Below are 14,663 nucleotides of genomic sequence, written 5' to 3' on the forward strand. Positions count from 1 at the left end.
TGAGAGGTTCGAAAAGCCCAAAAGGAGAGATACAGGGTCCACCCTAATTTCCGTTCCTAAAATATCTGTCAGGGTATTTGCCACTTTAGTCCAGTATCTGCGGATTTTCTGACAAGTCCACAGACAATGTACAAGAGTACCCACCTCTATTTTGCATTTGGGACACATTGGAGATGCTCCTGCCTTAAATTTTGCCAGTCGAGCCGGAGCTATATGGGCCCTATGAAGTATCTTTAGTTGGATAGCCTGAGTTCTGTTACAGATAGCAATTCTTCTAGCATTTTCCCAAATGTCATTCCACATATCCTCAGAGATTTCTAGCCCCAAGTCCTGCTCCCATGTTTTAAGCAGGTCATCCATGTCTCCTGAGACTCCATCATGTAGCAAATGGTATATAGTACTAACGGAGGATGCCCCCGCTGGTCGTAAGACATTACGTTCTCTGTCTGATTTATAAAGACTATCTATTAATGTAGTCTTCCTCTGTATATAATCTCGAACTTGGAAGTATCGAAAGAGATCCCCATTAGGTATTCCGAATTTCAGACGCAGCTGCTCAAAGGACATCAGGATCCCATCTTTAAATAGGTCCCCTAAGCATGAGATGCCCCTGGATCTCCAGAGTTTAAAGGTGGCATCTGTAATCCCCGGTTGGAATCCCCATGCGCCTACTATTGGTGCATGGGGGGATGTTTTATGTGAGTTACCCTCATTTTGCCGCATTATATTCCAGGCCTTAATTGTGTTTAATATTATGGGATTTTTACAGTGGTCTGTAATGATTTTCCTCTTATCTGAAAATAAAAGGTTAATAAGTGGGTATTTTACTTGGGAGGCTTCGATATCCAGCCAAATTGATTGTGGATCAGATGAAACCCAATCAGCTATGTAACTTAGTAGGGAGCTTAACTGATATTTCCTAAAGTCTGGGAAGTCCAGTCCTCCCCTTGCCTGTGGAAGCTGTAGCTTCTTCAGCTTAATAAGGGGCCGTCTATGGTTCCAAATAAAGGAGCCCAACCAGCCATATAATTTACGTAGGGCTAGCCTTGGCAGCATCAGCGGGAGCATTCTCATAGGATATAAGAGATGGGGCAGAACATTCATTTTAATTAATGCTATTCTCCCTAGCCAGGAAATCGGAAGGTCTCTCCATCGCTGGAGGTCCTGCCTTATCCTTTCCATTAATTGTACAAAATTAGCCCTATACAGCTGATCAAATACTGGCGTGATAAAAATACCTAAATATAAGAAGCCCTCCAGGGACCAACGGAAGGGAAAAGGGGATCCGTCCATTAAGTGGGGTATCATAGCCAGACCACCCATTGGCATGGCTTCCGATTTTGAAAAATTAATTTTATAGCCTGAGAATGCACTAAATGTATTAATAACTTGAATTAGACGAGGCACTGACATTAAAGGATTACTGAGGAATAAGAGAACGTCATCTGCATAGAGGGTAATTTTGTGTTTACCTGTACCAATCCTCGGGGCCATTATATTAGGATCAGTCCGGATGGCTTCTGCTAATGGTTCGATTATCAGTGTAAACAACAATGGTGAGAGAGGACATCCTTGACGGCAGCCCCTACCCACACTGAAGCCATCCGATCTTAACCCATTAGTAATAACAGCTGCTTTGGGGTCATTATACAATGTTGAAACCCATTTGGTAAACACCTGTCCAACGCCAAACCTTTCCAATGTGTAAAATAAATATGACCATTCAACCCTATCAAATGCCTTTTCCGCATCCAATGAAATTACTACTCCTGGTATCTTTCCCTGATGACAGGCTTGGATCATATTCAAGACCCTTCTGATATTATTGGATGATCTGCGGCCCTTAATAAATCCCGTCTGGTCCTCCTTTATAATATATGGCAGTACCCTTTCTAGTCTTAGTGCTAACATTTTTGAGAGAATTTTAAAGTCTACATTTAGTAAGGATATTGGTCTGTAAGATGCACAATCTTCTGGGTCTTTTCCTTTTTTGAGGATAAGAGAAATATTTGCTTCTTTCAGCGTGGGCGGGAGACAGACCTGACTATGCGCAAAATTATACATATCCATAAGTGGGTCAACCAATATTCCTGTAAATTCTTTATAGAATTCAGCTTGAAAACCATCCGGGCCCGGTGCTTTTCCGCTCTGAAGTTGCCTAATTGCCTCAAGTATTTCTTGGACTGTTAAAGGGGTATTTAGGGCCGACACCTGTTCCGGAGTCAGGCCTGGGAAGGTCAAATTTTTTAAAAATGACTGCATCCTCCTAATCCTATCTTCACAATCCTGCGATCTATATAGTTCAGAATAAAATTCTTTAAAGGTCGCATTGATCTTTTTATGATCATGAGTCAGGGTACCTGTACTTTCCTTGATGGTCGGAATAGTTTGAGGGGCTTTCTTTTTCTTTGCAAGAAATGCTAAGTATCTACCCGGTTTGTCGCCATATTCATATAATCTTTGTTTCGCAAATAATAATTCCCTTTTAGCCGTTTGAGTAAGCGCGGTGTTTAAAGCTGTCCTAAGAGCTGTAATCCTCTGCAATTTTGTGATAGAAGGTCTATCAGCGTATGCTGTTTCGGCTGCTTTTAGGCGAGCTTCGAGCAGACGCTGTTGCTCTCCTTTCATTTTCCTCTGGGTCGCTGAATAGGAGATGATCAAACCTCGTGCATAAGCTTTGATGGTCTCCCACATCATTGACGGATTGCTAGCCGTACCAGTATTAATTTCTAAAAACGTTTTAAGTTCTTGGGAGAAGTACTTTAAAAATTTGCTATCCTTTATCAGGAAGGGGTCCATACGCCAATGCCGAGCAGATGTCCCATTGTTCTTTACCTTAGTTTCCATGTATACAGCGGCATGGTCAGAGATTGCTATAGTACCTATTTTACAAGTTGCTATAGAGTTTAGAAAAATCGATGGGGCAAAAAACATATCAATTCTTGTGTGACATTTATGTGGATTAGAGTAGAAAGAAAAATCTCTACCCTGTGGATGGAGACATCTCCATACATCTACCAATCCTAATTCTTTATTCAGGTCCGCCAATTGTCTAGATCTGGGAGATACTCCAGCGGCACTCTTGGGAATCCTGTCTATTTCCGGATCCATAATACAATTAAAGTCTCCCCCTATAATTGTATGACGGGCACCAAAGGCCATCAGTTTTGAAAAAGCTTCCGTTATGAATTTAAAGGGGTGTGCCGGGGGGCAGTACACATTTAAGATCCCATATTCCTCTCCATTTATGAGGGCTTTAATCAAAATATATCGTCCAGATTCGTCTTTTATCTGATTTAGAATTTTCAAAGGGAAGTTCTTCCGGACAAGGATAACGACTCCCCTGCTTTTTGAATTAAAAGAGGAAAAAAAGGCCTGATCAAATCCGCCCTGTCGTAATTTTAAGTGTTCTTTATCCGACAGGTGTGTCTCCTGTAGGAGAGCTATATCAACTCTCTCCTTCTTAAGATTTGATAATATTTTCTTCCTTTTAACTGGCGAATTACTCCCCCTGACATTCCAGGTGCACCACTTAACCGACTGTTCAGCCATAATCATCTGGACAGATCCGAGACCCCTCGGGAGGGGAAACCCTATCTAGAACATCCCGAGCATGGAGCATACAAGATTTACAAAAGTAAAGACTCTCTGATACACTCAAAACAATATAACAAAAAACTCTTTCTAAGTATAAAAAATATAAAACATTCCGAATTGGAGATTTTCTCCCTTGTTCCCAGGGAGCGTCACTTCCTCTCCCACAGTCCATCTTACCCTCTTCCAACCAGTGCCCCACCCTTGACCCAGGTGTTCCTCAATAAAATGAGGAGAATTCAAATATAATATAAAGCTAGAGTTAACAGTGAACACCCCACCCCCACCCACACCCACATCTAAATATATTTGGGAATATTAATACCATATATAACTATAAGATTACAATCTCAACATGTAATACTTAAATATAATACCACAAAATAACAGGGGAAAGAAAAACAACCCCGCTCCTAAAAACAGAAGTAAAATAGAATAAGGTAACCACCTCTCCCCATCAACATTAACCAAACGCCCCAACATATATATATATATATATATACACATACACACATAGGGGGAAAGATAAGAAAAGATGAAGGGATGTAAACCAAAATAATGGGAAAGGCAGACCAGCGTCCACAATCTCTTACAGTTTATTTAAGAGAGTCCAAGAATTCCTTAGCCTTCTCCGGTGATCCGAAGTTATATATGGATCCTTCGTGGCTAAGGCGTAGCGTCGCTGGATATCGTAAGGAGTACTGAATATTTAAGTCCCTTAAACGCTTCTTCGCCTCATCGAATGCCTTCCTCTTTCGGACCAAAGCTGGGGAGAAGTCCTGGAACAGCATGATCCTGGATCCTTTGTGGGTCATAGCTTGGGGATCTTTTCCCAGATTTCTTGAGGCTTCCAGGAGCATCTGCCTCTCCCTATAGCTCTGCAGCTGGAACAGGACTGGGCGTGGGCGCTGGGTTGAGCCGGGCCCACGTACTGTGACCCGGTAGGCCCATTCTACCCTTACCTGGCCTGATCCATTATGCAGATTTAAAAGTTGTGGCAGCCAACGCTCTAAGAATGCTGTCAGCTGACCTCCCTCTTCCTGCTCGGGCAGGCCCAACAACCGAATATTTTTTCTACGACATCGATTTTCGAGGTCATCAATGTGGTTTTCTAGGTTCTGGACTCGATTCTCGAGAAAACGGATGTGGTCGGCTGTTGATTTTATCCCAGTCTCTGAGGCTGCAGCCTTCGACTCCACCTCTCTGACTCGGCACTCCAATTCCTGAATGTCTCTGCCCTGCTTCTGCAGCTCGGCTGATAGTGCTTCTCTGCTCTGCCGAGACTCATCGATAAAAGCATCAATCTTCGCCTCCCACCTGGCAAACATCTCCTCAAAGCTCATCTTCATTGGTAAATCTCCTGAAGTAGCTGAAGACACCTTTGTTGCAGCTGAAGAGGGAGAGGGTGGGGGAGGGGTCCCTGCTTTCTTAGAGCCGCCTGTTCCCTTCCCTTTACTCATTTTCCAGCTAGTATTAGACTATTTAAATGTACTAATAGGTAACTATTTAAGGTTAACAACTATTATAAATGGTTTAGTGAGTGTGGTGGGGGTGGATAGCCCACTTTTCCCAAGTTTTGGGTAGAGCACTGTGGACTCAGTCTTGCTGGGTCGCCGCCATCTTGGATCCCCCCCTTCAAAATGTTTAAGAGCCAGTAGTAATTCCAGAGTCTCCTTTCCCACTGTGGATTACATCTTCTGACATTAGTTCAGTTTCTTTGTGAAGCACCGCATTGTTTTCCCTATTCCTAATTGGTCATCTTGCAATAAGATGCTCCCAACAGCATCAACTGCCATTTTAAAAGGCTTAATACAAGTCAAGAATGGGCAACACCAGACTATTCAATAGGATAGAGTGGTACTGGAAAAGCACAGCAGGTCAGGCAGCATCCGAGGAGCAAGAAGCTGCCTGACTGTGCTTTTCCAGCACCACTCTAATCTTGATTCTGATCTCCAGCATCTGCAGTCCTCACTTTCGCCTATTCATTAGGATAGCCTTCAGCTTCTTAACAGCATCTGGCATTGTTTGGAAAAGTGGTTAGGAAAGCTACCCTCAATTTTGAAAATTCACTCTTGTCAAGATTTATTACAAAACCAGCTATCCAACTGCTTAAATAAGAGTTCTGATTGTGTTACACATTTTACCTTGGGTATAACTGTACATTAGTACACAGCCTAGATAATTAATTATAACTTGATTCAAAAGCCTCTGGAATACAGCTGGGGCATTTGTAAATTTATGACCTAGCATAGATATAACTCATTTGATGTAACAAAAACTGATATCTCTTAATGCAATTAGTACTTGCCTGTAGTACTTCAATACATCAATCTTAGTAAGGAATTGGAACACTGCCAACTCTATCGATACAATCTTCTACCCGGTGTAAAGGTTAACATTCAATTTGCCTGCTCTGTGACCGACTGAACTTGGATGCCAGTTTTTGTGATTCACGCAGGAGAACCCTCAAATCCCTTTGTGCTGAGGGTTTCTGCTGTCTTTTTCCAATTAAATAATATTCAGCTTTTTTATTCTTCATGCCAAAGTGCAGAACCTTAAAATTTCTCACATTATATTCAACTTGCCAAGTTTTTGCTACTCACTATTCCTCCAAGACTCTGTGTGTTAATACTCCCCATCTACTGCAGGGAATCCTGTAGGGAATCTAATCTAATCTAATCTACTTTTTGCCATCTGCAGACTTCCAATAGTAGATTTACTTCTGTCATCCAAATTATTAAGACACACTGTAAATAATTGTGGCCCTAGCATTGATCCCTTTGGCATTCCACCAATTACAAGTTGCCATCTTGAAAATGCCTCCCTTATCACAACTGTGCCTTCTGTTAGTTAGCTAATCCTCCATCCAAGGCAATATACTACTCCTGATAACATGAGACCTTATCTTATTAAATAGCCTAATGTGCAGTATCTTAGTAAATGGAACTTTGAATATATTATATTGTTGGGTTACATTTAATCTAACATTTCCACAAAGAAATCTAATAAATACATCAGGCATGACTTTCTGGTATTTCCTAAGTAGTCTTACTAAATCTTTCTGTTGTCCTTCCTCTATGTATGAGAATAGCTCCTGTCCCAGTATCTCAGCACTGGCTAATGAAATTGTAGGTGGTTTGCTCTCTGAACCGTCTACTTTATTGTCCAGCTCTCTCTTACTGTCTCTGTCATTCTCTATTACTCTTAGCACCTTCTTAAATACTGAATATATTCAAGTCTGAGTTAAAGTTGTGTTTGACAAAGGAATCAAGGATTCTGGGAACAGGCAGGAAAGTGACACACCCATCAGCCACGATTTTATTCAATGTCAGAGTAGGCTTAAAGGGCCAAACGGCCTACTCCTGCTCCTAAATTTTTATGACTTTATGAACTTGAGTGGCTATTTTAAGAATCACTCATATTTCTGTCAACCTGAGGCCACACATAGGCCGGAAGGGCTAAGGATAACATTTTTCTCTCCATAGTGAATTAAGACAGCAGCGGTTGGTAACTTTGTGGTCAGCATGACTGAGATAAGTTGCTTTCTCATTCCAGAATTTTAAGAACAATTGAATCTAGATTCCCAGCTGTTGTGTGGGGGTTGAATATGGTGCCACAATTTCAGAAGGACAAAGTAAATGGCGTGCTGGAGGGCTGTGAGCGTACTGTCCTGGGCCTACTGTTCAACAAAACATGGCTGCCTCACTCTGGGAATTATTGAGCCATTCAGAGGCTCTGCAACTCTCAGGCCAAAGGCCTCAGTCCTGACATGGGGTGACCATTGCTGAGGCTGTGAGGGAGAAAGGAGAGAGTGGCTCCAATTTTCAATTACGGGCGGCACGGTAGCTTAGTGGTTAGCACTACTGCCTCACGGCGCCAGGGACCCGGGTTCAATTCCAGCCTCGGGTAACTGTCTGTGTTGAGTTTGCACATTCTCCCTGTGTATGTGTGGGTTTCCTCCTCCAATCCAAATATGTGCAGGTCAGGTGAATTGGCCAGTCTAAATTGCCCCTACTGTTAGGTGCATTAGTCAGGGGTAAGTATAGGGTAGGAGAATGGGTCTTGGTGGGTTGCTCTTCGGAGGGCTGGTGTGGACTTGTTGGGCCAAAGGGCCTGTTTCCATTCTGTAGGTAATCTAATCCAATCTTCACGGGCGGAGTAACAAATGTACTTTTGTGTCCATGGGCTCAGATAGAACACCCGTGGCACTCAGAGGGGTTACCCCTTCCTTGGCAGCACCAGATTCAGTGCACTGGAGACTTTGGCCTGGGTGGGGATATTCCATCAGCTGCTACAGAGCATCTCTCTCCAGCAAATGGAGCATTCGGAAACTCAGGCCTCCACTCCCAGTGGGAAATCATCTATTTGCAGATGGCAGCTCCCACACACAGCAGGGCCCTGTGCAGCTGGGAAAATGGCAGCTAATTGGTGGAGATATTTTTAACCAACCTGATCAGATGTGTTTCCTAACACCTCTGCAGCAGGTAGGGCTTGAACCCAGGCCTCTTGATCAGAGGTAGGGACACTAACACTGTCACAACAGTCCCTATTGGCAATTTGTGAATTGATAATGTTATTGACAGCCTGCCTTCAAGTCACTGTTGTTCCTGGCACTGGAGATATCCTCATTTTCCTGATTTCCTGCCTCTGAGCCCTTCTCTGACGGCCTGGCAATCCAGATATCTGAATTAGTCCCCATCTCTGTGTTATTAATCCAGTAATTTCAAAAACAAAATATTGCTTGTAATCACTATTCAATTTGTGCTTTACAAGCTTCTCATCAACATCTTGAATGATTTTATCTCGTGCGTCATAAACCTCTTCAGACTCCAGGTCGTGATCTTTTGTGTTTATTTCCTTTAGAACACTTCCCAGGCCTTTTAGAGAGACAACAGTTATGTTCAATATGGTCCAGCAGATTAAAACACTCACTTCAGTAAATTCTCTTGTCTCCTATTACCACTTGAATTGTGCATTAAAAATCACTAACATGTTTCCATCTCATTTCAGTAATTGTAAAGGAAAATGACTCAGTGCATGGTGCACAGTGCAGCTGTCGATCGACTCCAGTGCTGTGCAGGACCCTGTGCAATCAGGGACCACTGCTACGTGCAAACAAATAAACAGAGGACTCAGAAGATTTGAAGATCAACTGGCTGGACGGCGAAATATAGGGGTTCAACCCCTGTGCTAGCTGGCCCAGAGTGATAATGTGAAATGAGACACAATTAGCATTACACAGATAGAAGACAGATGAGGTTAATACAGAGAATTTCAGGGTAATGCAGTCTGATAGGAGGAACATTGAAAATAATATAAAATAGGGGGTGGAGAAGCAATTGGAGCTGGGTGTACAAATCATTGAAGGTGCGTGGAGAGAAAAGATACAGTATCCTTGGCTTAACTAATAGGGGCATGGAGGGCAAGAGTGAGGAAGTGATGCTGAACTCGTATAAGACATGAGTTTGATCTCAGCTGGACTTCTGTATACAGTTCTGAAGTATACAAACATGTTCCAGGAATGGTTGCAGGGATGAGAAACTTGAGTTATGAGGACAGACTGAAGAACTTAGATAAGTCCATGAACAAGAAATGTTTGAGGGATATGGGCCATGTGCAGGCAGGTGGGGCAAGCATGGTTTGGAATTAGGGTTGGCACGGACTGGTTGGATTGAAAGGTCTGTTTCCGTGCTGTATGACTCTATGAGTTGGCACTGCTTACCTTGGAAAGAAGAAGGCCAAGAAGTGTTCTGATTGAGGTTTCCAAGTTTGGGCTTGGGCTGGATAGTGTAGACAGGGAGAAACTGTTCCTTGCTCATAAAAGAAAATAAGTAGGAGAAGGCACAGAATTTAAAATGATTTGCAAAAGAAGCAATGACGATATAAGGGACAGAACCTTTCCTACTCTCTGACTAGGTAGAGTATGGAATTCACTGCCAAGGAAGCAGGTTTAATTGAATCATTCAAGAGGGCTTTGGATGATTATTTGGTTAAAAATAAAGTGCAAGGATATGGGGGAAAACGCAGGAGATTGACACTGGATAATGATACTCAGTCAGTGCAGGGCCAATGGGCTGAATAGCCTCTTTCTGCACTATAAGACGCCTGTGCTTCTGGGATCACTGCTCCATTTGAGAACCCGAGTGCTCAGCAGTAATAATACATTAAGTAACTTCATCACAGTGTTTACTAACACAAACTTATTAATCTCACAGCAGGACTGGTAAACTGGTGTCGGTTCTGTTTATGTGAAGATCTGTTACAGCTGAGCTCAGCAGACAGGTTTATCAATGAGATTCAACCAGTATCATGACAGAGAAGCACAGCTCCATACCCGCACACTACATGTTGCAGACAATCACTGCTTGCTGCACGCTCTACATCCCAGTCACTTGCCCAATACAGGTACACAATCCTGTATCCAAAATCTGAAAAGCTCCGAAATCCAAAACCTTTGTCGTGGAGTGTGGAGTGTCATTTTGGCACGATCAGGTGACCCAACTCCATCCCCACTCGAACCCCATCTCTCAGATGTGACATGGTGGTCTGGCCCAGCACTGGCAGGTGTCAATTGTGTCTCAGCGCTCGTACTATCCACACATGGATCTGCTGTTAGGTAATTCTTTTTATTTCACTGTGAAAATGTCATTTATTCCGAAACCTGAAAAATTCCAAATTCCGAAAAACAACTGGTCCCAAGGATTTCAGATAAAGGACTGTGTACCTGTAGCATGTTTCCTCGTCAAATTATATCACAACACCCATCTTCCCTCTAATTCTTTGACCAATTATATCCAGAGGTCATTGGTCCCTCTGCCAAAGTGAATAGGTCATCCCGATACTCTACACAGAATGTCTTAATTTTATACATCTCAATTAAGCCACCCCTCAGCCTCCTCTGATGAAAGAAATCAACCACAGTCTATCCAATCTTTCCTCATCACCCAAACCTCTCAATACCCTTGTACATCTGCTCCCATACCCTCCCCAGTCAAGGTGCTCTGGACGGCTGATGTTTGACAATGCTGGTGGAATTTACAAAATGACAACACTACAGTTTCGCCAGACTGTAGTTACAGGCAAGGTCAGCCTGATGAGGTGCTGCTGTGCTCCGAAACCTTAGCTTTGCTAACAGAGCTGGGAACCATGACAACAATATTGACCAAGGCTTTTCAAATCAGATCGAGTCAGAAGACACATGACACCAGATTATAGTCCAACAGGTTCATTCGAAATCACAAGCTTTCGGAGCGCTGCCTCTTTGTCACCTGACAAAGGAGCTCTGAAGGTTTGTGATTTCATATAAAGCTGTCAGACTGTAACCTGGTGTCATGTGACCTCTGACCTTGTCTGCCCTAGTCCAACACCGGCAGCCCCACATCATATCAGATTGTAAAAAGGCAGGCCAAATAGAGAGGTATTCAAGCACACAGTAAGTTAGAAATGTGAAATATCAAAAAGAACAGAAACCACAAGGATGAGAAAATGACGCACATTTATCAGTCAAATATCAAGTATGAAAGATAAAAGATTAAAAACTGATCAAACAAGGAACATTGCCCAGAACATTACACTCATGGCATTCTGAGTGTTGAGATTAATAGACAATTTCCAGTAGATTAATAGATCATAAGTAGATCATTTCTAATTGTGTACATTCCTATGCTTCTATAAATTCATTGTAATGATTTATCAACAACACCCCACAGGAATCCAGAATTGGAGGGATGCAGAGATCTAGGAGGGTCATGAGGCTGGGGTGTTTGGAGAGATAGAAATGGGTTGAGAGCAGGGAAGGATTTGAAAACAGTGCTGTAGCATTCTTGATGGATAATGCAGTTACTGAGGCATTGTCTGTGGCCTGGAGTCCACAGTATGGGTCCCTCTGGTGAAGGGAGTGGGGTAAGGAGTCAAAGTGGAATCAAATTATCACTGTAAACTCTCAGTCACCACAATCCCCTCTTTTTTTTTAGATTACTTACAGTGTGGAAACAGGCCCTTCGGCCCAACAAGTCCACACCGACCCGCCAAAGCGCAACCCACCCATACCCCTAACTTAACACTACGGGCAATTTAGCATGGTCAATTCACCTGACCCGCACATCTTTGGACTGTGGGAGGAAACCGGAGCACCCGGAGGAAACCCACGCCTGTCACTGTGATCTCATTTCCAAAGCTGAAAGTCGTAGGTTGCAATATTTTGCTTACCTCCACCTTGTAGATATTTGATGGATGGTCTCTCCGGCCACAGGCCTCAGTGACTGTCTTACAGCAGCTGTCAGGTACGAGTCTGTTACCTGAAGTAGGGGAGAGGATGTAAGCACTGTGTTGCCAGTCAGCGGAACTGTTGCTGCCGCAGCACTTGAACTGTAAGGACACAAGAATACGAGAACATAAGAACGAGGAGCAGGAGTAGGACATTCAGCCTGCTTCGCTATGCTATGCGATTGTGGCTGGTCCTATCTTGGCCTCAAACCCACCTTCCTGCCCGCTCTCCAGGACCCTTCAATCCTTTTTGTTAATTAAAATCTGTCCATCTCCAAAAGCTGAGCGAGTCACTCAGTTCAAGGGCAATTGGCAAAAAATACTGGTTTTCAGGCTTAATCTTAGTCTTAGACAAATTCTAAACCTTTGTTCTTGTCTCCCCAGGCAGGGAAAACAGCCTCTCAACAGTAGGCATTGGTAAGCATAATGGCCATGTTCCTCGACTAGCAATTCACTCACCCTGACTAATGATCTAAGGACATGGGTTCGAATCAAACTATAGAGGGTGAGATTTTTAAAAATTAACATCTGGAATTGATGAAGGGCTTCTGCCCGAAACATCGATTTTCCTGCTCCTCGGATGCTGCCTGACCTGCTGTGCTTTTCCAGCTCCACTCTAATCTTGACTCTAGCCTCCAGCATCTGCAGTACCCACTACTGCCATCTGGAGTTGAAAGCTTGCCTTAGCATACAGGGACTATAAAACTATCATCGATTGTTGTAAAAATGCAGCTGGTTTATGAACATCCTTGAGGGAGAGAAATCCTCTGAGCTTACCTGCTCTGGCCTATGTGTAACTCCAGACCCACAGCAATGTGGTTGATATTTAACTGCCCTCTGAAATGGCTGTACAAGACCCTCAGGCCCAAATACACCACACAAACACCAAACAACAACCATCTCCAATAACAGACAATCTACCCTCCACGTCCCTTACCATTCAATGAATGTTATCATTACTGAATCCCCCACTATCAACATCCTGGGAGTTACCATTGACCTGAAAATCAACTGGACTTGTCATGTAAACACACAGTGTCTACAAGAGCAGGTCAGAGGCAAGGAATACTGCAGCGAGTAACTCACCTCCTGACTCCGCAAGGCCTGTCCACCATCTACAACTCAGGAGTGTGATGGAATACTCTCCACTTGCCTGGATAAGTGCAGCTGCAAAAATCACTCAAAAAGCTTGACACCATCCAGGACAAAGCAGCCCACTTGATTGGCACCACATCCACAAGAATCCTCTTCCTCCACCACTGACACTCAGTAGCAGCAGAGTGTACTATCTACAAGACGCACTGCTGAATTCACCAAATAACCTTAGACAGCACCTTCCAAACACACAACACTTCAATCTGGAAGGACAAGGGCAGCAGGTACACAGAATACCACCACCTTCAAGGATACCACCAAGACATCACCACCACCAGGATGGCAAAGATCTTGGCACCATTCCTTCACTGTCATTGGGTCAAAAATCTGGAACTCCCTCTCTAATAGCATTGTGGATCAATCTACAACAGGTGGACTGCAGCGGTTCAAGAAGGCAGCTCACCACCACCATCTCGAGGGTAACTAGGGAAGGACAATTAATATTGGCAAGCCAACAATGCCCACATTCCACGAGTAAATATAGAAAGGTGAACATGGGCAGCAGATGCTGGCCTTGCCCGTGATGCCCACATCCAATGAAAACATTCTCAAAAATCCACTTTGTGTACAAGAATGTTAAAGGTACCACACAAATGTGAGTTGTTGTTGTTAACCTCCTCAGAGTCTCATATTGTCCTGTAGTTAAAATAAAATGCAAAATTCTTCTCAGCAAAATAGAAAATAGGCCTTTTATTCAAAATAAACAATCTGTTATATTTTCTGAAACCAAAAAGAAAAACCTGCATTTAGATGGTGCTTCTAAATGTCTCAAAGTATTTTATAGATCAATGAAATCCTCTTTGACTGGGCGATTGAACTGCATGAGATGTAGCAGCTCATCTGAGCACAGGAAGCTCCCACAAACAACAATGTAGAACACCATCACCTGCAAATTCTTCTCTAATTCATTCACCATCCCGACCTGAAAATATATCTCCATTCATTCAATATTATAAAGTCATGGAATTGGATAGCATGGAAACAGACCCTTCAGCCCAATTTGGGATGGCACAGTGGCTCAATGGTTAGCACAGTTGCCTCACAACACCAGGGACCCAGGTTCAATTCCACTGTCTGTGCGGAGTTTGCACATTCTCCCTGTGTCTGTGTGAGTTTCCTCCTAAAGTTCAAAGTTGTGTAGGTTAGGGGGATTGGTCATGGGAAATGCAGGGATAGGGTAGGGAGGTGGGTTTGAATAGGACACTTGGTGGGACTGTTTCTACACTGTAGGGATTCTAATAATGCATCTGTGCCAACCAGATATCCTCAGTTGTTCAAGTCCCATTTGCCAGAACTTGGCCCATATCTCTCTAAACTCTTCCTATTTATGTACCCATCCAGATGCCTTTTAAATGTTGTAATTGTACCAGCTGCCACCACATCCTTTGGCAGCTTGTTCCATACATGCACCACCCTCTGTGTGAAATAGTTACCCCATAGGTCCCTTTTAAAACTTGCCCCTCTCACCTTAAACCTATGCGCTCTAGATTTGGACTCCCCTAGCTTGCAGAACATACCTTATCTATTTACCCTATTCATGCCCTTATCTATTTACCCTATTCCTGAAGAAGGGCTTATGCCCGAAACGTCAATTTTCCTGTTCCTTGGATGTTGCCTGACCTGCTGCGCTTTTCCAGCAACACATTTTC

The 14,663-nt window shown here is 43.3% G+C and overlaps 1 protein-coding gene across 3 annotated transcripts in view; it reads right to left on the bottom strand.

The window, feature by feature from the left end:
* The window catches only part of tspan11 (tetraspanin 11), a 78,581-nt gene that overhangs the window by 20,244 nt on the left and 43,674 nt on the right, over positions 1–14,663 (bottom strand). For all 3 annotated transcript variants that reach the window (XR_009645688.1, XR_009645687.1, XM_060839262.1), the window contains exon 6: positions 11,803–11,961. Coding sequence is in view for 1 of the 3 variants with exons in the window: in XM_060839262.1 (XP_060695245.1) it covers positions 11,803–11,961 (159 nt within the window). In the remaining 2 variants the exon portion in view is untranslated. The remainder of the gene's footprint in view (positions 1–11,802; positions 11,962–14,663) is intronic.

This window comes from Hemiscyllium ocellatum, chromosome 19 (genome assembly GCF_020745735.1).
Source record: "Hemiscyllium ocellatum isolate sHemOce1 chromosome 19, sHemOce1.pat.X.cur, whole genome shotgun sequence".
Classification (NCBI taxonomy): Eukaryota; Metazoa; Chordata; class Chondrichthyes; order Orectolobiformes; family Hemiscylliidae; genus Hemiscyllium; species Hemiscyllium ocellatum.